We start from the raw sequence: 21751 nt of genomic DNA, 5'->3' as shown, positions 1-21751 counted from the left end.
AAACTTAAATTCATAATTATTAAAAAGTAAATCCAAGAGATCATCAGCTACCTCAAATTATTAAATTAGTTTGTTATTGCTTGTTGGACAGGTAATTATTCCCCAGAGTTTTTCTCGGTTAGAGTCAACAGAGGCATGAGATGATGACCATAAGAATTTGACCATCTCCTTGGAAATTGACCTTTGACTATACATGATGTTTAAATTATTGACCATTTATGTTATTTTTAAAATAAAATTAGTATCTTTTATTAAAATATTAACTGTTGTTTTTTTTAATAATTATACATGAACCTTGAATATTCAACGCGTGGATTGAATATCTACTTTTTATTATTATTATTATTATAAATTTTGTATATAATATATCTCAAATTTTTTACTTTTATATTTTTTAATACATTCATTTTAAATGATCAATTCATTTTCTTTTAATTATTCATGAAGACTTGATTTTAATATTAGGGTAATTTTTTATTTTAAAAAAATACCTTGGATAAAAAAATTATTAAAAAAATCAATATTTTGATTAAAGAGATAATTTTTTTTTTAATTTCAAAATTTTAAATTGTTTTGAAAAAAATTTTAATTTCAAAATTTTAAATTGTTTTGATACTATTTTAATTCCTTTCAATTTTCACGTAATAAAGAACATAGCTAAAGAAAAATATAATATATATATATTTGAAAACACATTAAACGAAAAAAGGAAACTAAAAAAAATACATTTCTTAAACACAATATAATAATTATTATTATATATTAAATCCATTTCTGCGCAACCCAACAACAAAAAATTCATTCTGTTTTGCTTCTGAAAAATTGTTTACACAATTCAGTTTTGGGTCCTGGCTTTCAAGATCCACACCTCTTAGGTTTCAGGTCTAATTAGGGTATATTTGTTTTAAAATTTGAGGTTGAAATTAGATATAATTTAATTGTACCTAAAAATCAATCACAAAAGCTAGATTTTTTTTTGTTTTTTTCAAGCTTTTTTTATGGTTTTCATATACAAAATCCAACCTCAATTTCTAAAACAAACACACTCTAAATATGGATAATTATTTCGGATTCAGGTAATAATATCAAACCTGATCTAAGAATAATTAATTAACCCCATCCCTACCTGCAAGTCTCTATAGCATCCTCGACTATAATATATTTTCAGTCATGACATTACTGATGAGCGATCGATGACTACACGCTTACTCTCCATTTGTAACTTTTCATTTACGTGGAGTTCAATTGAATCCAGTGCTTCGGTAATCCCTAATCCAGTCCAATCCTCCAGCGTTTATTAGTGTGTTTTGTTAATGCAATTCAGTGCTTTCAAAAAAAATTAAAAGTATTTTTTAATTAAGAGTATATCAAAATTACTTTTTAAGATTTTTTTTACTTCATCAAGCTAGAATCATTGAAAATTACTTTAAAACTATCACTTTAATATTTTTTAGATAAAAAATAATGTAAAACGTAAATCGAATAAAAAAACATTTCTTTAATCAAGTTTTGTTAGCTAGTTTTTAGAAATAAATAAATGAAACATTACCTGGGGAGGTGATTGAATAGTATAAATTTGGTAGGCATCGCAAGACAAATATTGCGCAAATCAACTGCCAGTACTTTAATGACACTTGGAAAATAGATTTGCATCGTGATACCATATAAGTAAGTCTAGGAATCTCCTTTTAAAAAAATTAATTGTCATGGACAAAAAGGAACTGGTAATTGATCATGTAGCTTCTCCTTTTGTATTATGCAGGGTTCCATTGTTTCTTATGGGTAGCATTCCATGTAGTTTAGACGCCTGACTGCAACTCCTAGCTGTAAAACTACAATTTTTTTCCTTGTAGTTATAGCTCGATAATGCCGAGGGTGCTTGTCATATGTCATTTTATATCATATCTTTAAAACTTGTTTGTTTTTGCAGTCATGTTGTAAAAACACCATTTGCCGTCCAGAACACAACTCTCTCTCTCTCCCCCCTGGCCCTCTCTCTTTCTCTTTGGTGTAGCCATGCACAAGCGATTCAGGCAAGTTGTTTGTGCTCTAAAGGAGCACACCTCTGTAAGTTATGCCAAAATCGCCACATTTGGAGGGTTTTGTGATGTTGATCTCATAATTGTCAAAGCAACTGCTCCTGATGACTTACCGTTGCCCGAAAAATACATGCACGAGCTCGTGAAGATATTTTCCTTCTCTAACTCATCATTTCACTCCTTTTCTCTTAGCTTCACTCGCCGTTTTGGCAATACTCGATCCTGGAAAGTTGCTCTCAAATGCCTCATTCTCCTCCACCGCTTGATCAGGTCATTGCCTGAAGATAGCCCTGTTCGGGCAGAACTATTATGGATTAGATCCAATGGCTTGCTCTCTCTCTATCCATGTCATTTCCGAGATGATTCATCTTCAAATCCTGAAGCTTACACCGTGTTTATTAGGTCCTACGCGCAATTACTCGACCAAGCTCTTGATTGCTTTTCCTTGGACAACAAGGCAACAGAGGAAGAAGTGACGCATGAGAGCTTACAGCATAAAATAAAACAAGTGAGTAGAAAGCTTGAGCTTTTGCCACGACTTCAAAGCCTAATAGATCGAGTATTGGATTGTATACCAACTGGGGTTACTCCTAGAAGCTTGATTGTTCAACAGGCAATGAAACATATCATTCGTGATAGTTTCGTTTGTTACGTAACTTTTCGAAGAGAGATTGTTATGGTTTTGGATAATTTGCTTGAAATGCCATACAGGAGTTGTGTTTCGGCATTCGGTATTTACAAGAAATCTGCTATGCAAGCAGGTCAGCTTTGCGAGTTTTACGATTGGTGTAAAGCTAAAGGGTTCTGTGGCTCATACGAGTACCCTTTCATAGACAGAATTCCACAGATACATATTCAGGCTCTCGAGACTTTTCTCAATGGGATGTGGGAGCTAACTAATCAATCATCATCATCATTAACTACGTCACCATCCTCTTGGGTTGAGTGTAAATCAAATTCAACGGAAGATGATGATCAAGAGAAGCAAGTTGTTAAAACAAATACTATAATTAAGATTAGTTCTCAATTGGAGAGATCCGAAGAGAATGGCTTGGCAAGTAACTTTGAGCTGGGAAAAGAAGAGGTGGCACCTCTAATTCAGTTAGAAGAAGGGGAAGATGACAACTGGGAGGCCTTGCTGGAAGCTTCCCCCAATACTTCTTCACATGACCATCGAAGGAACTTCCTGGTTTACCCTAATAGCTTTAGCAATGGCTATGGCGATGGACATGGGTATGAGAATCAGCTTATTTGTTTGGACGATCACACAAAGAGAGAGGAGCAAGATCAATGGCAACTGCAAGTATACAATCCAAATCCTTTTTGTCAGCTTCATAGTTACTTTCCCAATTTCAATGGATCAGCATGCAATCCGGCATTTCCATGGGGATTTTAGTGCAGCTAGCTTATTAAAATGGTGAGGCAGTACTTGCCTGTATTTCTTATAACTCGAGGTAAATTATAAGGAAGACAAGAATCACGAATTAGAGATGGAATGTGTAACCGTAAAGTAACACATTATCACGCTCGCTGCCATTGTAAGTGTTCGTTAAATTTCGTGCTGGAAAATTCGTGGTGTCAAGCATCGCTCTTGCGATGCAATCACAGAACCATTGTCGCCCCTGTTTGGTTACTCTATTATAATTTTGCTAAATCCTGCGATGCTGATTTTCATAAAATTTTAACTGAAAATGTTACTTTATTTGATATTTTCAAAAATATTAATTCACAACACAGTTATTAAACTAGCTGAACAAGTGGAAAAGTATTTTGCTTCGCATAAAGTTGCCTTTGACATAATAATTAATTGTTTTGAAATTGTTAACTAAGAATGCTAATTGCACACAAGAATCTTCTCACAACATGCTGTAATTGAGCCATAATTAATTTTGTAGGTGCAAACTAATAATAATGTGATGATAAAAATAATTTTCTGTATATTAGAGATTCTTTTACATGGATCGAGACAAAAATTTGAAAATGTAAAAGAAGTAACTATTTTTTTTCATCTTTTATTTAAACTGGTGTAATTTTTAAAAATATATATATATATATTTAGTGAAGATTTCTTCGTCTAAAAGAAAGAGCGACATTATTTAATTTAGAAATCCATTTCTAGATGCTTCCATACACGCATGCGATATGCTTAAAAATAATGTAGGGTTTTTTTTTTTTTCCTTCCGTTGTGTAGAACTGGAGGAGAGGGAAAGAGTTGCAGAATATTAAAGTGGCCAATCCTAAATTCTTTAATAATATTTATTTGTTTTTGTGTTTTTAAAATAATTAAAAAAATATTTTTTTTATTTTTATATCATTTTGATATATTAATATCAAAAATAAATTTTTTAAAAAATTAATATTATTTTAATATATTTCTTAAAAAAAAATGACGCCGTCTAATGGAATCTTTGTAAACCACATTATTTGCTTCTAAACATAAATTACGTCATAGAAACACAGCTCATCGTTCAAATCCAAAAGTAAAAGTGAGCCATCATAGCCCCCAATCTTAAAATCTATCTGGGCCTAATCAACCCAAGAAGCACACTCAAATTTGATCTCTTCCTGGTGGAGTGGACTTCATGTCAAGGGTGTGCTTGGAAATGGATTGATTTTGATCTGCTTTTGCTTGGGGGGCAGACCCCAAGGCATATAAACAAGAAAAAGATAAGTGGGAAAAGCCTTTGATTTCTCCAAAATGCTAAGCCAGCGTGCGATTTTTTCTGCAGTATAAAAGTCAGTGGGTCCTTGAAACCTATCCAGAAGGAGAGTACATTTGCTAATAAGATGTAGTATTTTTATTAATTCACGAGATTGTGATTAATATTTGATTATTGGCTGAGGGCTTCCTTTCCTCCATCTGGGGATTGCTTGAATTAATTTTCCCCGGAAAGTCTTCCGGGGAAGGATTTCTCAGAAACAAAATCTCAAATACAAAAGGGGTTTGATTTTCTTTCTCTGTACAGTTTTTTTTTTTTTTTTTTTTTGCTGTACATTTTTTTTTTTTTTTTTTTCTTGGGGGGGATGGGGGATGGTTCCATCTCTGTCACACATTCAAATTATCTCCAGAAGAACTTGCTCTGATATAAAACCAGAGGGCAGGGCTTCGATGCGATGGCAACTAAATGATGATTCAAGCATATTATAATAAAAGTATTTTCAACCTTTTCGTCACCGCAATTATTCGGACACGAGAAAACTTGCTTAAAATCAATGCTCACATCAATCACGCGGGACATTCAATATACAGATGCCGATAGTCAGGCTCAAGATTGTTAAAATCGCTTTTTGACTCGTAAAATTATACGATTTTACAAGTCAAAATATATGATTTTATGAGTCAAAATATACTTTATGTGTTGAATCGCTTGAAAAAATCAAAAATGGGTAAAATCAGGTTGAAATCAGGTTAAATCGTAAAAATCGGATGAAATCGCGTAACATCGCGATTTCAGGACCGATTTTGCGATTGTGCCAAAATAAGGTGCCGAAATAAAATCCCCCTCTCTTGTCCAGCTGTCAAGCACCTATTGCATTTTTTTGCACAGTCACGGACTCACATGACTCTCTTCACTTTAGTGAATTAATTCATTGCCTTCAATCTTCACAAATCACAAAGCAGAAAATACTCTTCCCAAGTTTCCCAGCTGAACAAATCCCTAATCGGCAACCATAACAACGGCGACAACGATCTCCATCCTCCACAAAAGCGGTCAATGACAGTGCTTACAGTCCAGTGACTCAGTTTTCACTCCTTCTTTTTCCTCAGTGCTCACGGTCGCGACAACACATGAACCAAGATTGGTATGTTCAAAGACCTCTACTGCAGTCTCTGAAATTGAAGTGCTTCTTGAATAAAAATTGAAATTAAGGTTTGAATCCTTCATGTGTTTCTTGTAAAAGCTTTTCCATTATTCAGTATTCATTCCTCTGCATTTCTTTATTTATTTGGTATTGTCCATTTCCATTATTTGGTAATTGTTCCTCTGTATTTCTTTATTCACCTAATAAACTAGGAATGTATTTTCCCATGCTTTTTCTCACAAAATATGAGGTCGAACATTACTTCCTTTTCTGTTTATCATGATTTTAACAGCAACGGGCCGACGACAATCTCCTCAACAACTCACGGCTTCGGGCTTCCTCTGCAATCTTTATTAACAGCAGCACGCCGGCAACAATCTCCTTTCTTTTCCATCTTCAACAGCAGCAGGCGACATCGGGCCTCTTCACCAGCAGCCGTTCAGCTCATCATCATCATCTTCAACAGTAGCGGGCGACACCATAAGTTCATTTTGCCTTCATCATCATCACTGCAGTAGTAGATTTTGCCCCTGTAATAGATTTGTATTTTGCTCTGTTAAGTGTTGAGTTTAATTGTCCGGTAATAAAGATTTGCATTTTGCCCTGTTCATTTTGCCTTCAAAATCTTCTAATAGATTTGTATTTTGCCCTGTAATTCATTTTGCCCAGTCCTGTAATTTGTATATGTATAATGTTGAATTGAATGGAATTGATCGGGTGAGAAAATTGTTGAATTGAATGCCACAGTATATATTATATATCGACTAAATTGGACTAAATATTACTCGGGTGAAAATTGAACTGAAAACTGTTGAATTGGATTAAATTGAATGCCATTTCAATATTATTAGCTAATGGAAAGTTAATTAAATTATTTATTAATTTTTATTTGAATTTTAAGATGTTTAAATTAAATATGAATTTTTATTTGAAGTATATATTTTAAAGTATTATAAATTTTTATTTGAAGCATGAATTTTTTTTATATATTTTAAAATTTCTTATAATTTTATAATTTTATGATTTATTTTTACAATCTAAATTTGTTTAATATTTTCTATACCGTGTAAAAATTACGATTTTAACAACCGTGGTCAGGCTGCATCGGTGCCATCCATGACTTTCATATATGGCGAAGGTTGGATTTGACAGTAGAAAAATTATTAAAGAGTTCCTGGTAAATTAAGCCCAGTTGTCTTTTCTTTTTGTTTTTTTCTTCATGGCCTCTGGCACCGAGCCAATAATTTATTGCAGTCGTCCTCTCTTTATTCAGAAAAGGAGGCACAAATTGAGTACGAACATTGACATTGACCGGCTAATTAGATAGAATTGGTAATACAAAAATACAAGCAGCTGATTCTAGAGATTGCATGGGCAGCATGGAAAGAATACAGGAATGTTGTGACTTGGTCAAAAATTTATACAAGGACTGATATTGTGTAACGTACAAACAGCTCTACAGAATATCGGACTGGAATTCAATCTATATACACATCGAAGATGATCCAACGCTAGCTGTAAAATTACCCTTTTATTAGTTAATTTACGAGACCTAGCAGATTGCTCACCAGTAGTCAGGGGTGAGAAAAAAATTAAAAAATTAATTAAATTAAAAAAATCAATTTAACCAATTAAAATTTTAAAAAATCAATCAGTTTGATTTCGATTTTATAAACCTAAAACTAAAAAAACAAAATTGAACTGAAGTCAAATAAAAAATCGAGTCAAAGCAGAAAAAACTAAGCCAACTAGAAAAAACCGAATCAAACCAGTTTAAATATATTTTTTTTTAAATAAACATATTAAACTAAAACTATTTGATTTGAACGGATTTTGAATTTCATTTTAATTTTTTTAAAAAAACTGATTTACTTATATTTTTTTAAGAAATCATCATCCCTGTTAATAGTGCATGGCCGAGAGGCTGCAGCCCTGCTTTATTTTTTTGAATAAAAAACATGGATAACATTTTGTATGTTTCTTTAAACAATTATAATCCATGCCAGCTTTCGAACCCATGAACTCGAGGCTTAGATGGCCCATTAACTTACTCATTTGCAACATAGAGTTGCTGTGATCTAGATTAAACAATTATATTAACTTGCTTAATTATTCGTATAAACAGTGACAAAGCACCATGAAAAATTACAATTATTTTAGAATTATAGGTAACTGGTTCTAAAGAAATCCACCAACTAGTTACTATATTTCATGGCCCTTTGGCTCTATTTTGATGGAGATTCTTCCACGTTAAAGAAAATATGATTTATTATTTTTTTAATCTAAAAATCTTAAAATAAATGAATGACCAATATCTTAGTAGCCAATATTTACTTAATTAAACACTAAAATTAAGATGTTAATTGTATTAATATTTACCTTTTACATACATTTTAAAATTCATGATGGAAAGTCTAGACAAGATAAAGGAAGTAAACACAAAACCTTGACGAAAAAATACTTACAGCTGTTTTTTCTATACATGCTTAAGATGAGTTTATAACTCTTAAGATTCTCCAAAAACAAAATTGAATATTTCTCACTATATGAGAATTGTTTGTGAATTTTATATTTAAAGTCGTTGATATTTCGCTGGTTGAAAAAAAAAAACTCTTTTTAAGTCTTCTTTTTTAAAGATAGAATTTCATTAATATGAGAGACTGACGCAAAAAAACTACAGTATTGTCAAGGCAAATTATGTTGGGAGGCCAATATATATAATTAATAGAAAGTTTTCAGAAAACAGAATTATTGTTATTATTTTAATTTGTTTTCATATTTTCTGGATGGATGACTGTTCATAACCATCGTTTGAACTTGAATTTCTCCTGCGTAGCTGATCATGGAGTTCTAATTAAAAGTCAGCTTGAGATGAAGATTTATATTTGTCCAAGACAAGATGATTTCCTCTACCTAGTGTGAAAAATGTTAAGAAATACCAATTATTAAACAATAATAAAAGCTATTAAATATCATATGATGTCTTTCCTTCTTTATTATTATTTTTTTATTTTTTATTACAAATTAAGTTTTTATTTTATTTTTTTTGTTTTCTAATCACGACAACCTCTTTTACTCGCTAAATAATTAATTATGTCCACACATAGCAATATTGTTACTCATCATGTGTACGTTTGGTCAAAGGAACTACAATTTTTTTAAAAAAAAAATAAATATTTTTTTTTTAATTAACGTGGGTGTCCGGACCAGCTTGCGCGCACCACGACTAATCCCACGGGCCTTGAAGTTAACGACCATGTAAGCCTCCAGTGGCCATCATATGAGCAACCAAGGACTCGAACCTGAGACCACAAAGGGAGCAAACCCCTTGATCCTAAATCCTTACCACTTGGCCACCACCTAGATGGTTTTAAAAAAAAAATATTGTTTACTAAGATCTTAGTCATTCATTTATTTTAGAAGGTTCAGATTGGAGAAAAAATGATAGATGATATTATATTAAATATGAGGGGAGCTGCAGCAAACAATGTTTGAACTTTTGAACCTTCGAAGTTCAATTTGGAACTACAAAACCAGTGTAAACCATAAGACCAAAGCAGCGAGCATGGTAAACTACTTCACCTTCATGCGACCCTTGGAGAACTCATAAGGCCATGTTTGGTCCTATAAACAGACCATGTAATAGAATGAGTAATTATATTCTTCCGGTCCGTTTAGCCATGATTCGTCCTTAACAACTCACTTGATTCTTAAGCACTAGTTTTTAGTAATTATTATATGTTGAAGAATCTTACAACTAATTAAATGAAGAAATGTAACGAGTCGTTGAATTAGATGGTTAAAATTCTGTGATTCTTTTCATTCTATTCCTCTGCCTGCTACAAAATATGCCCTCCAAGTTAGGTACACAATGATTAATGGCGGTCTTCCCACCTAACAACTCAACAAGATATATGAACAGGTTTCTTAATTTAGAGATTATTCCACGTCTGGTCACCTTTCTAATTTTAAAGAAGCCTGGTGTTAATACGTGGAACTAGATGATCTCAACTTTTCATCTCGGAACTAACTGATAAATATATAATTTGAAAAAAAAAAAATACAACAGGAAACCGTGTGGTTTCAATTCAAGAGCAAAGGACAGTATTATACGAGCACCGCAGAATTACTCCGTAAATTGTTAAGAGTATAAGGGACTGGGTCAAGCACTTGTACAAGGAAACTCACTTACGACTAGTTATTGTTTTATTTTATTTATCTATTTATTCGATAGGATGAAATATCTACATCCTGTGAATCTCATTTTATAGAAATATCTTAAATCCTGATCAGAAAGATGAAGTCCTTTTAAAAGCTAAATGGTCCGACAAGCATTATTATTATCCTCATAACTCCTCAGAAACATAACATATTCCTAGAAAAAAATAAAAATAAAAGTAAGGTGCTTTCAGATAAAATGTGAAAGCATTAGTTTATGTTGGATCGGATCTAATAAAAACCAACAACCAGTCTGATTATGATGGCATGTCATATAATCCAGTCCGACTTTTATTAATGTCATGCATATATCCCATCAGTAAGGGGAGGGAAAAAAAAAAACCATACAGCGCAAAATGAAAATGTCCTGAATTGAGAATTGGACTGTCAAAATCTGTGACGGTATAATTAATTACGGTAAGCTTTTGTATTTTGTACATGAAACTGGATATCATAATCGGATGTAGATCCTAACAGGCAAACTCTCTTGTCTACAAAACTGCTACGGTGGCGGTTGCCTTGAATTAAAAGGGCCTCTTGACGTTCTTGAAATCTACAGAATCGATACAGTCCACACTGCTTCTATGAGCATTCAACACCCTCAACAGCTGAGTTGCCTTCTCCTTTGTTCTCTCATCACAGCCAACCTGTAAGAGAACCAAAAGCTTTTCAAAAGCATTCCTTTGAATAGCCTCGACTAGAACACCTCCATTTTCTCTCTTCTCATTCATGCAGAGTTTAAATAGAATAGAGACAGAGAACTTCATTGCTAAGTCTGAGACGCGGTGTATTTTCCTGACGAGAACTGGTATCGTGAGAGCATGATTGTATGCCTCCTCTCTCCCTTGATCACTGCCACAAATTCCATCTAGAACGCCCAACGCCTCCTCGCATAAACTTCTTTCTGCGTCTACAAGCATTTCTAATAGCAACGAGACCAAACCCAAATCAACGAACTTAGCTATGATCTTTGCGCTTGAAGGAGATGGTGATGTGACCATATGATAAATGACCATTAATGAAGCTTTTGTTGCAGCATGACAAATGGGTGCCTTAATTAGCTTAAACAATGCTTCCATGGCTCCTTCAATTTCTAGAAACATGTCTACTTTTCTGTAATCCAATACTGGAACAAGCTCTTTCAGCACCAGAACTGCATTTCTTCTCGCAGACAAATCCTCACTTTTCAAGAACAACACGATGCGATCTATAGAAGCATCTGAGCCAGGGCAATTCGTTGCCTTGTCATGATGCAGAAGTACTGCCAAACTTGACAGTATTTCGTCCAGGACCGCAACGTTTTCTTCGAAAGAAGCTTTTGAAAACTCTTCAAAAGCATATGATAAAACACCAGCCGTTCCAGTAGCCACGAGGCAGCTCTTGTCACGTTCGCTCTCCTTCGCTAGTGCCTTAATCTTCGCTGCCAAATTTTGGCACCCAATCTGATCTCCATTTTTACAAGCTGTTTTAATTTTGAAATGAATCTCCAAAGCCTCTTCAGAACTCACGGGAATTCTAGGCGTTGGAATTCTTTCTATCCCGTAAGAACTATTTGCGACGCACCAATCTTGTATCATTTTACGTATGGTGTGATTTGGTATAGGATCAAGGCTCCTCAAGACCCTGTTGGTAACGGGGCAGGTCACATTCCCAGCCTCTATCCACTTCTCGATGCTCTCACGATCGTAAGTAATCCCACTTGACATGGTGACCGGATCTTTCATCAATTCCAGCGAAATCGGGCATCGAAAATGATTTGGTATTGTCACTTCGATGTCTCCCATTTCGCTCCCTAGTCGCCGCTTGCCGGCCAGGCGAGCTGCTCTTCGCTTTCTCCATGTAGAGATCATCATGGACCTAAAGTTGATGTTGAGCTAGAAACAACTAACTTAAGAAAGAAGGAATGGTGGTGGTGGGATTTTTTCGTGGTAGGAAGAATGAACGTATGTGCTTTGTGCTAGGGAATTGAAAGGGTAGGTAGATAGGAATTATATATAGATGTGAGTGTTATGTGGTAGATTGACACGGTTGTTCAACATTGGAAACTTAAGAGTTATTATAATGTTGAATGAAATAAATAATGAAATATGATGTTAGGGAGGTGTTAGCTTTGAAGGGGGTTTTGAATATTTGACCGTTGAAGTTTGAAATGGTACAAGATATGAACTGTCACGAGGGAGAGGGGGTGGTGGTTTTAGAAAATTTAGAATAGAATGGATCAAAAGGAAGAATCAACACTCTGACACGCACAAGAAATAAAAGGGTCGTCAACGCCAGGGCCGGTGTGGACTGACTGTCCATCCATTCTATGGCATGTGCTGTCAGAAGGGAAAGAAAGCTGCTTATCGGTTTTCTTTTGTTGGGTTGGATTGGGCTGGGTTTCCAGATTTATTTTTGTCTTTGCTTTCTATTTTTTCACATGGTTGCGCCGTTGGATTTAGGGGGACGACCCACCCCATACCATGTCCGTCCTCTTTATCACGGCATTTGCCCATTTCTTGAAGTCTCCTAGTATTTGATGACACGAAGAAAATGTTTATATATTTTTAGTTTTGTTCTAATTAGATTTGCATTTCTTAATTACGCTTTATATCCTTACTATTGGGATAATCTTTAATTGAAAGAGTTATTCAGCATATATTGGGTTTCAACATTCATGCTTGTCTCACAGAGAGAGGGAGGGGGGGGAGTACACAAATTCTAACATACGAAGTAATTTTCCCCATTTTTAATTAGGAGGAGGGACTAAAAGAAAATTATAAACCAGGGGATTAGAAGAAAATAGAACTGGCATGTAGTAAAAGTGAATGATCAGCTATAAAATAGAGTTAGCTTGATAATCAACGACCAAAAAGATATTCTGTCTTGTTGATTATTAAAAGATCATTAAAAAAAGAGATTAAATTTGCGTTGGTGGAGGAGCACATACCCTATATTTGAGGGGGTTGAAGAGTGAAGATAATCTTGGGCAAACCAGCTTAAATATACTCTTAAATTATTGCTAGCATATTAGTATTAATTCTGCGTCAAAACTATTTTTAATTATATCAGTTTTTTTCTTAAATTATTTGATTTCTCAATTAAATGAATACCTCAGTTAGAATCATTAACAAAAAAAAATATTAAGTTTTATTTTTTATAAAATAACATCATCTCTTAAAAAAAGAGTAAATTTAAATGAAAATATAGATAAAAGAAATCTTAAAAGTTGATGTAAAAAACTGTTTAGTTGCAAAATTGATAGTATAGTTTTCGATGATTTTTTTGTGTGTCAAAGCTGTTCCGATCATCGCCCTTTGACCAGATTTGTTTCTTTAAGAAAAATCATACAAAGCTGGTTGGACCAATTTTTAGCGCGAATGCCGAAAGCGAAAAGGTCCCAAAGAAGCAGAGCAAACAAGATCTGACGCACCAACAATAAAAAGAAGAAGAAATGCGGGGCAGTCAAGTGAAGACTTAACTGTCTGACAATTAGGAACTTGGACCCGATAGATATTTCGACGACTTGTTTGTTCGGCCCGAATCTTTGCTGGGAAACTTGAAAGTCCCGTAGGCCCAAGCCTCCCTCCTCGGATTGGAGGACTGCTTGGTTTCTGTACACTACACTGAAGTGTTAGGCAAAGCCCAGTTTTATTTTTGAACATGAAAGGATTCCTATTTTGAGAATGTCTCTATGCCAACTCTGATCCATCCTGGCCCGTATATCCATTTTTCTTATCAGGATCGGGAGTAAGGAGAATGGCTCAGAGAATAGATATCCACTGGATTATTGCAATGCCAATGTCGTCAAAAAGACTTTGGAATTGATAATATTTTTTCAAGTAGAGAAAAAAAAGGTATGGGAATTAATTTAATATAACTGGATAGTTTTGGAAAATTCAAGAGTAATTTGAGTAGCTAGTAAAAACGATACAGAATAAATATTTAAGATATATTTTTTTAATAAATATTAAGATTATAATATATTAGATTAATTTAGATTAACTTAGATTAATCTCTCCATTCATATACCAAATTATGAAATCATAACAAATCAATTTAGATTAATTTAAGTTAAAATAAATTATGAATTTTATTTTTCAATAACCTCATATTGAAAGATAAAACTGAAAAAAAAATCAATTGAAAACATTGCCTGAATTAATTTGCTAAATTCACGACCATGAGATCAAAATAACCCCATACAAATCAAATCAAAATAAATTATAAAATTAGATTCTCAATTAAACAATTGATGAAATATAAAAATAAAAAAATATATCAATTAAAAAAATATAAAAAAACAACTCGGATTATCCTGTTAAATCTATGATCCAGGTCATGAGATAGAGAACAACTTATAGAAAGAAAACCAAAATAAATTATAAAATTTATTTCCCCGTTAATCAAGTATTTAATAATGAAATCAAGAGAAAAATCAAGTAAAAAAAACTCAAATCAATTTAATTAATCTATTAAACTTATTATCTAGATTATGAGCTTTGGATAATCTCATAAAAAATAATTTAAAAAATTATATAATTTATTTTTTAATAAATTTAATATTAAAAATATAATTAATTTTTTTAAAATAAATCAATAAAAAAACAATTCTCACGAGCAACATCACGGGAGGAGAGGCAAGTAAAACCCCTCATCCTCTATTTTATTTTATTTTTTGTTAATCTCTTTCGTGCTATGGATATCTTTGAAGGTTAACTTTGTCGAGATTAAAACTCAAGAAAAGTTGAGGAGGAAGAAATTGTAGAGTTGATACGACACCCTTTTTTTTTTAAATAAAATAAAATCATGAAGCGCCAACAAGCCGTGCTCTCCACCCGAGAAGAAGAAGATTGGCTAGAAATTTACTGTGAAAATAGTAGCTCTGCTCAATTGATAATGACAAAACACTGCTCCATGCTCGTCTGAAAGCGGTTCTTCCCACAAGCGGGCTTGGAGGCCATGGACCTACATGGGGCCTTCTGGTCTCCGTAGAGTGACGTAAGTGTGAGGTAATATAATGACCGCCTCGGAACTTACTTTCCAATATTATCTCCATGCATAACCCCCAACCCAGTACATTTGATTGATTTTCTAATATTATTTCAAGTCAGGGCACTAGCTCGTAATAACGAGAACGATTATCTCGCTTAAGTTCCGATTGCCATTTTTCATAACACAATTAACTACACTTAATTTAATCATATATTTAAAGCTAAAACATTTTACTTTAAAATTTTTAGACTTGGACTTTGATCTATATTTTTATCATATATATAATATTCGAAAATATGATAATAATTATTGTTTTAATTATTTATGATAGCTCAATTAATAATAACACATTCATAATGCATATAATTTTTATTTTAAAATATATAATGATAATATTATTTTATTTTTTAAAATTTATTTTTAAGGTTAAAATAATCTAAAAACATTTAAATTAATTAATTTTAAATAAAATAAATATTTTTAAATTTTGACAAAAAAATAATTAAAACTCAATACTAAAAAAAACCTTTATTTTTATATGGAAACCGCCCCCATGGGAACGCAACGTAGGCAGCAGAAATTCCTACTGTCTAGGCGTGGCGGCAGCAGCAGCTGCTCGCGGCCTGTCATGTGATTGTAACAACTGATAATTGCGAAGATTAAAAACAGTACTGTGTTTTTGTAATTAAAGTTCAAAACAAAATGTGGTCTTCGCACCTTTTCCAAGTACATATTAAGCTGTCAAGCTGTCATGTGGACACCAGGACGATGTTGTTGTTCCCTTTGACAATAGTGTTTTTTTTCCCCTTCTATTTTTCTTTTCTCTTCGGGATCATTGAAGATTCATATAGGGTTATACCCGACGCAGCAAGTAACCAAGGCATTGGGTATTATTTTTTTCTAAATTACTCTCAGTCGTTCCTGGACAACGATGATGATGTTGACGGTGTCAGTTAATGATTATAAGAGGGTAGTTTCGGAAAATACCTCTTCAGGAAGGAAATATACTCTCCTCGAGTAGTACTTTGATTAAATATATTAGTAGTCATAACTTATTTTTCAATGCCCGTAAACACAGGAGAAATATTTCTCAACACTTGGAATGGGTGGCGACCCTGAGGAGAATGGAAGAGGCATGAAGAAAAACATTAACTGCGTAAATTGCAAGATTATAAAAAGAAGAAAAGAAACTCGCCAGAAATTGAGGCTTAATATCCGGCTTAAGAATAGTTGACCCTCTAGTTGAGATATTAATTATTATTAACTATTTACAAGATGGCCACCAATTCCGCTGATTATAGAATAATGATGATAAAGTTGAAGATATCATCAAGTACTGTCAGTCGCTGTCCGGGTGGACAGAATGTTGGCAACCAAAACTATACATACAGCTGGCAAGCAGGTGAAGCCACCGAGCAGGTCCGTGCCAGACAATTGTCATATCCATTCATGCACTTGCCCGCTCACCCAGGAAAATAGAATAATTAAAAAGAAAGAATACAATTGTTTTATCTGGCATGACACTCGAAGAGTATTTTAGAGTGCAGATGCCGTCTTAATCCATCACATCATCCACCACCTAAGCTTTTATTAAAAAAGAAAGAGAGAGGCACCAAGGCATTGGCCAAGTGGTGGTAGGCGTCCTGTGCCTTCCGCTGTTATGGATTCGAGTTTTGGAGTTACATACCTATCAGTTCCGTACTGTCTTACCTGTCTGCTGAGTTTGCAGAGTGTTTAGTAAGCTGTGAGGATTAGTCGTGGTGCGCGTAAGCTGGTCCGGACACTCCACATTAATAAAAAAAAAAAAAAAAAGAGAGAGAGAGGATACTTGCATGTGACATGGTTTTCACACAATCTAATACATGTTGAAATCAATAGGATATGGTTTGACTTACCTCAATCCGTGTCGTGTACTACTTGTTTGGTATAATTTTTATTTTTTTAATATCGATATATTAAAAATATAAAAATTAAAAAAATAATTTATTTGGAACAAGAGCGCAACTGCACAACAAGAGTTTACTGCTGTGTTCCTAAATAAAAAGCATAATGCATATGGAAGCACGGGTGCAATTGTAGCCGAACGGAGCCTAACCATCTTCACATGCAAAGGCTAAGAAGGGACTGCCACTTCATCCTCAGGGCCCAACAACCACATTTTTCACTACCCGTCATTATCTGGCAATGGATTAAGCACAAGACATGGAAAAGGGAGACATGAAATAAAGCAGCAGCTCATGATTTAGGCGATGATGACATCCCAATAAATAGAATTCCCGCCATTTCCTCTACAGGATGGGATCATAACTGTTGGATACAGGAAAAAAAAAAAAAAGAGCTGCTGGGAAACACATTGAACAAAAGGGATTGATTATCATTTGTGTCAGATCCCAATGAAACAAGAGACGAAGAAAAAAAAAACGACGAACAAATAGAAGCTAATCCACTCTTCAAATACCTGTCTATCTGCATTTCCTACACTCAAAAGCACCAGAAAAATATAAACTACCAAGCCAAGGGGTGAGGGTGGTAAGAATCACAAGCTAAGCATTCAGAGAGAGCCACTCCTACCACAACCGCCTGCTTACAGACTGATATCGCTAGACACATGACTTCCTTTACCTTCCTTCTCTACCGTCCATCTGCTGATGTAAATGACTCCGCAAAGCCAGATGGCCGAGTAGGTATGCTAGTCTGGGTATTATCCCCACTGGCAAGAAATGAAGAGCTGCTTCCATCAAATGCCTGCCACTTCAGGAGCACTTCGGGCAAGGGCATCTCAAAATCAATCCCATACATATCATCAGAATCTGGTTCTGCTGGTTTCCAAATCTCAACAAGAGATGACAGAACATTAACCACATGACCCATGTCTGGCCTTTGGTAGGGCTCCCTTGCAGTGCAGTGGCCTGCTAGATCGGCAACTGTGCTAATGCTACCAAGGGTTTCCTCGTCAAGATTAATGGTTGGGTCAATGGTTTTACGGAAGGTGTCTTTGTTGATGTGCATCCTACGGAACCAAGTAACAAGATGCAAGCTGTCCTCAGGCTGGGTCTCATCCAGTGCCTTCCTTCCTGTGATCATCTCCATTAATATGACTCCAAAGCTGAACACGTCAACCTTGGTAGTCACTCGACCAGTCACTGCCAAGACGTACAGAAGAATTCAGGTTTAGCTCCTGACTTATCAAACAAAAGATACAAAATTCCTTTAACATGCTGAGAAGTCTAGACAAAGAAGAGTGGATCATTCATCATTTGAAATGCAAGGAATTTATTTGGCTGCCAGTGACCCACTTGAATTGAAAACCAAGAAAATAAAATACAAAAGGGAGCACCAGCTGACATTATAAGTGAATGAATATGTTCCAGTTCAGTTCAGTGTGCCCAATAAATACAATAAAGAAAAGTGAATCGTTCATCTCAGCCAATTCAGTCATGCTAACTATTATCATAAGCATGCAAACACAAAGATCATTTATGTGTCAAAACAAGGACCAATACTGTGTAGGAAGAGGCTCTTTTATAGTTTTATGAAATCTCGTACTCCTATACCTACAAATGTTGCACAAACAATACAATACCATAGATCAGGTTTATTCACTTTATTGATTTCTTTCTAGTTATTTAAGGTAACAACATGGTCCATTGACAGAGAGAAAACTCTGGTGTTGTTTCCGCAATGTTTTAGCCACATTAAAAGCCTGCATGAAAAGGAATTTTCAAATAGAAAATCCTTCCAATAAAAAAAGAAATAAAAGTACCAAACTCAATTGCAATTCTTTGCTGCATCCTCCCCTGTCCTTCTCATGCTTTTTTATTCATTCAGTTATGGTTTTTCTCACAACCTAATGTTCGTCTATTTCTTTTATTGGTTACTCTACAATAAAATAACAGAATAACTCTAGGCATGCGAAGTATGGAAGTTGAAAACTTATTTACCTGCATATTCAGGAGCAAGATATCCAAAAGTTCCAGCTAGTCTCGTTTCAATTGAAGCTTTCCCTTCCGGAGCAAGACGAACCAATCCAAAATCAGCCACTTTGGCCCGCATATCATCTCCTAGAAGAATATTGGAAGGCTTGAGATCCCTGTGAATAAAACTTTGATGTGCTAGCCCATGTAGGTACTCAACGCCTCTAGCAACATCCAAGCCAATAGTTAATCTTCTAGTCCAGTCGAGCGGTTTGACACCCTCCTCCTTCCAACTAAAAAGATGACTGCTAAGAGTCCCCTGAGGCATATATTCATAAACAAGCAGCCTCTCATTTCCATCCAAGCAATATCCTAGAAGGGCGACTAGATGGCGGTGTCGAACCTTAGTAAGCACTGCAATCTCAGACATGAACTCTGCCAGACCCTTCTCGCTAATCACTCCCGACTCCATCCTCTTCACTGCAATTTTTGTTCCATCATGCAACTCCCCCTTGTATACAGTCCCAAATCCACCTCTTCCCAATATATTTTCTTCACTAAAATTATTCGTAACATTTCTTAAAACTTGAATTGAGATCACCATATTCTCATTCCTGACCACTTGAATGTCACTGGGTCCAACACTATCAGTAAAGCTCTCAACTCCACTATTTGCACTTGATCCAGCAACAGTGATTTTCACCGCATCCTGATCCCATGAGCGGCGCGGGTGAATAATCATCATATTTGGACTCTGAACCTTACTAGATCGCTTTTGTTTCCTACTATAAAAGAATACACCTAACCCAACCACACATACAACACCAACAGCACCAACCACAGAACCCACAATCTTTCCACTAGCTGAGTTCTTGTTTCCACTATCATCCGAACCACCACCTGTACCAGAAGGTGTACTTCCAGGAGCACCAGGGGGAGCATAGCTAGTGTTACTCTTCCCAATATCAGGATTTCCACCATATTCCACTTGCACATTACTTCTAAACTTGGGTATTTGACCAGAGAGTTTATTATTCGAAACATCTAATAAAGCAAGATTAGACAAACTTATAAGCTCATCGGGTATCGTACCAGTAAGCATGTTATCAGAAAGAATCAATTTCTGTAGTCTCGACATCAAAGTAAAGTCTGAAGAAATGGTACCGCTAAGTCCTGCTTTCTTCAAGTTAATCACCAAAATATCCCCTCCAACACAAGTAATTCCTTTCCAGGCTTGGTTGGATGTGCAAGGATCATTTCCTTTCCAAGAGTCAGCAAGACTAGCAGGGTATCCAAAGTTTTTTGCAACCGACAACAAAACATTAACAGTAGCATCACAAGCAACACCAGGATCATCCAAACAAAAATTATTAGTCCCAGGAAGCATATCCGCATCAACTGTTCTAGCAAAACTGGGCGTCGGTCCCTGGAGCTTATTGTTAGTGAAATTGACAACACGAAGTGTAGAAATGTTCAGCAATGATGGCGGAACAACACCAGTCAAGCTATTATCCCTCAAATTCAAATCTTCCAATGAAATCATCCCAGAGAAATCAGGCAAAGGACCCGTAAAATGATTTCCTTGGAGCCAAATTTCTTTCAATGAAGTCATGTTTTGCAGGATAGAAATAGTACCATTTAGCCTTGAATTGCTTTTTTGGCCGTTAAGCCATAAAGATCGTATAGTAGACCCCGAAAAATTGAGGGGCAATCCACCCTCTAAATAATTAAAAGCTAAATGCAAAGTCTCCATGCCAGGAAACACATCGCTGTTAAAAAATTCAGGGATTTCGCCAGCTACATTAGCACCATTCGCCGAGAATTCCTTCAAAGCACTAGCATCCTTGACACTCTCCGGTATCTCCCATGATTCAAAAGGATTGTAATCCAAATAGACGCTGGTTAAGGACGTCATTCCGGCGAAAAAATCAGGAGGAATTGAAGAGAGAGTGTTGTTATTTAAAAAGAGGACTTGGAGAGAGCTTAAACCTGATAAACTCGGTAATGCGCCCGTTAACTGGTTGTTCATGACCTCGAACCGAGTTAACTGAGTCAAGTCTTTGAGTTCTGGGGGGAGAGTACCTTGTAAATTCTGATTGCCTATTTGGATCCGAGTGACCCGGTTAGTTAAGCAAGCCACGTGGGGCCAGTTACATGGGTCAGAGCCAGACCAGCCGAGAGTAGATGGGTTGCCAAGGCTGTCTCTCAGTTTCATCATGGCTGCTGCGTCGTCGTTCTGCTGAGAATTGGCTAGACATAGTAGCAGGGAAAGAAAGAGTGAGAAATTGGTGAAAAGCCAAACACCCATGTGGCGTTTCAGAGAGATTTTTGTTTTTTAAGAGAGAGAGGGTTATCTGCTAGGGTTTACGAAAGCAGATGAGAGAGAGATTTTATTTATTTATGTTTTATTTGCAGGGAGAGAGAATTTTGGCAGGAAAACAGGCGGAGATGGAGGTGAGGAAGAGAGTGGCGAGAACAGTGTGAATTAAAAAAAAAAAAAGATGAAACCCTTTTTCTGTCTGTTGCCGTGGACTGAAGGAACGCAAGCTTCCTTGTATGTATTTTGAACTGAAAACTCTACGGATTCCACGTTGGATCTTTTTCTCGGATTACAGTTGGCACAGGTGAGTGAGTCCAGCCTTGTGTTGTCTCTTCCGGGTTATGTATTTGAATTTCTTTTTAAAAATATTTCGTGTTTTCTATTTGAAAATATATTTTACTGTTTGAAAATTATTTTTGATATTAATATATTAAAATTTTTTAAATAGATAAAAATTTAAATATTTTAAAAATAAAAAAAAC

The 21751-nt window shown here is 35.1% G+C and overlaps 3 protein-coding genes and 1 long non-coding RNA gene across 6 annotated transcripts; 2 read left to right on the top strand and 2 right to left on the bottom strand.

Moving 5' to 3' along the window:
• Positions 1-1899: 1899 nt before the first annotated feature.
• On the top strand, positions 1900-3435 carry LOC105123828 (putative clathrin assembly protein At2g25430). Its single transcript, XM_011023568.1, has one exon. It carries the CDS (start codon positions 2017-2019, stop codon positions 3433-3435), a length of 1419 nt encoding a protein of 472 aa, XP_011021870.1. The 5' UTR covers positions 1900-2016.
• Positions 3436-5434: 1999 nt separating this feature from the next.
• Positions 5435-8210, top strand: LOC105123732 (uncharacterized). Of its 3 annotated transcripts, XR_841930.1 has the most exons (3): positions 5435-5843; positions 6136-6403; positions 8200-8210. It is a non-coding gene; the product is annotated as an uncharacterized LOC105123732 (long non-coding RNA). The 3 variants fall into 3 exon arrangements; XR_841928.1 differs by lacking the exon at positions 8200-8210 and having other exon boundaries at positions 6136-6582; XR_841929.1 differs by lacking the exon at positions 8200-8210 and having other exon boundaries at positions 5435-5911; positions 6136-6582.
• A 1949-nt stretch (positions 8211-10159) lies between these two features.
• On the bottom strand, positions 10160-12103 carry LOC105123730 (U-box domain-containing protein 21-like). The gene has a single exon (XM_011023436.1). The coding sequence runs from the start codon at positions 11912-11914 to the stop codon at positions 10586-10588; it is 1329 nt and encodes a 442-aa protein (XP_011021738.1). The 5' UTR covers positions 11915-12103; the 3' UTR covers positions 10160-10585.
• A 5150-nt stretch (positions 12104-17253) lies between these two features.
• Positions 17254-21576, bottom strand: LOC105123729 (probable receptor protein kinase TMK1). Its single transcript, XM_011023435.1, has 2 exons — positions 18977-21576; positions 17254-18178 (listed from the first exon to the last, which is right to left on the bottom strand). The coding sequence occupies exons 1-2, from the start codon at positions 21255-21257 to the stop codon at positions 17667-17669; spliced, it is 2793 nt and encodes a 930-aa protein (XP_011021737.1). The 5' UTR covers positions 21258-21576; the 3' UTR covers positions 17254-17666.
• Positions 21577-21751: the final 175 nt, after the last annotated feature.

The sequence above is a fragment of the Populus euphratica genome, unplaced genomic scaffold (genome assembly GCF_000495115.2).
Source record: "Populus euphratica unplaced genomic scaffold, PopEup_1.0 scaffold9.1, whole genome shotgun sequence".
In the NCBI taxonomy this organism is placed as follows: domain Eukaryota; kingdom Viridiplantae; phylum Streptophyta; class Magnoliopsida; order Malpighiales; family Salicaceae; genus Populus; species Populus euphratica.
Note: the sequence above shows the minus strand (reverse complement) of the source record. Positions and strands in the feature narration are given on the sequence as shown.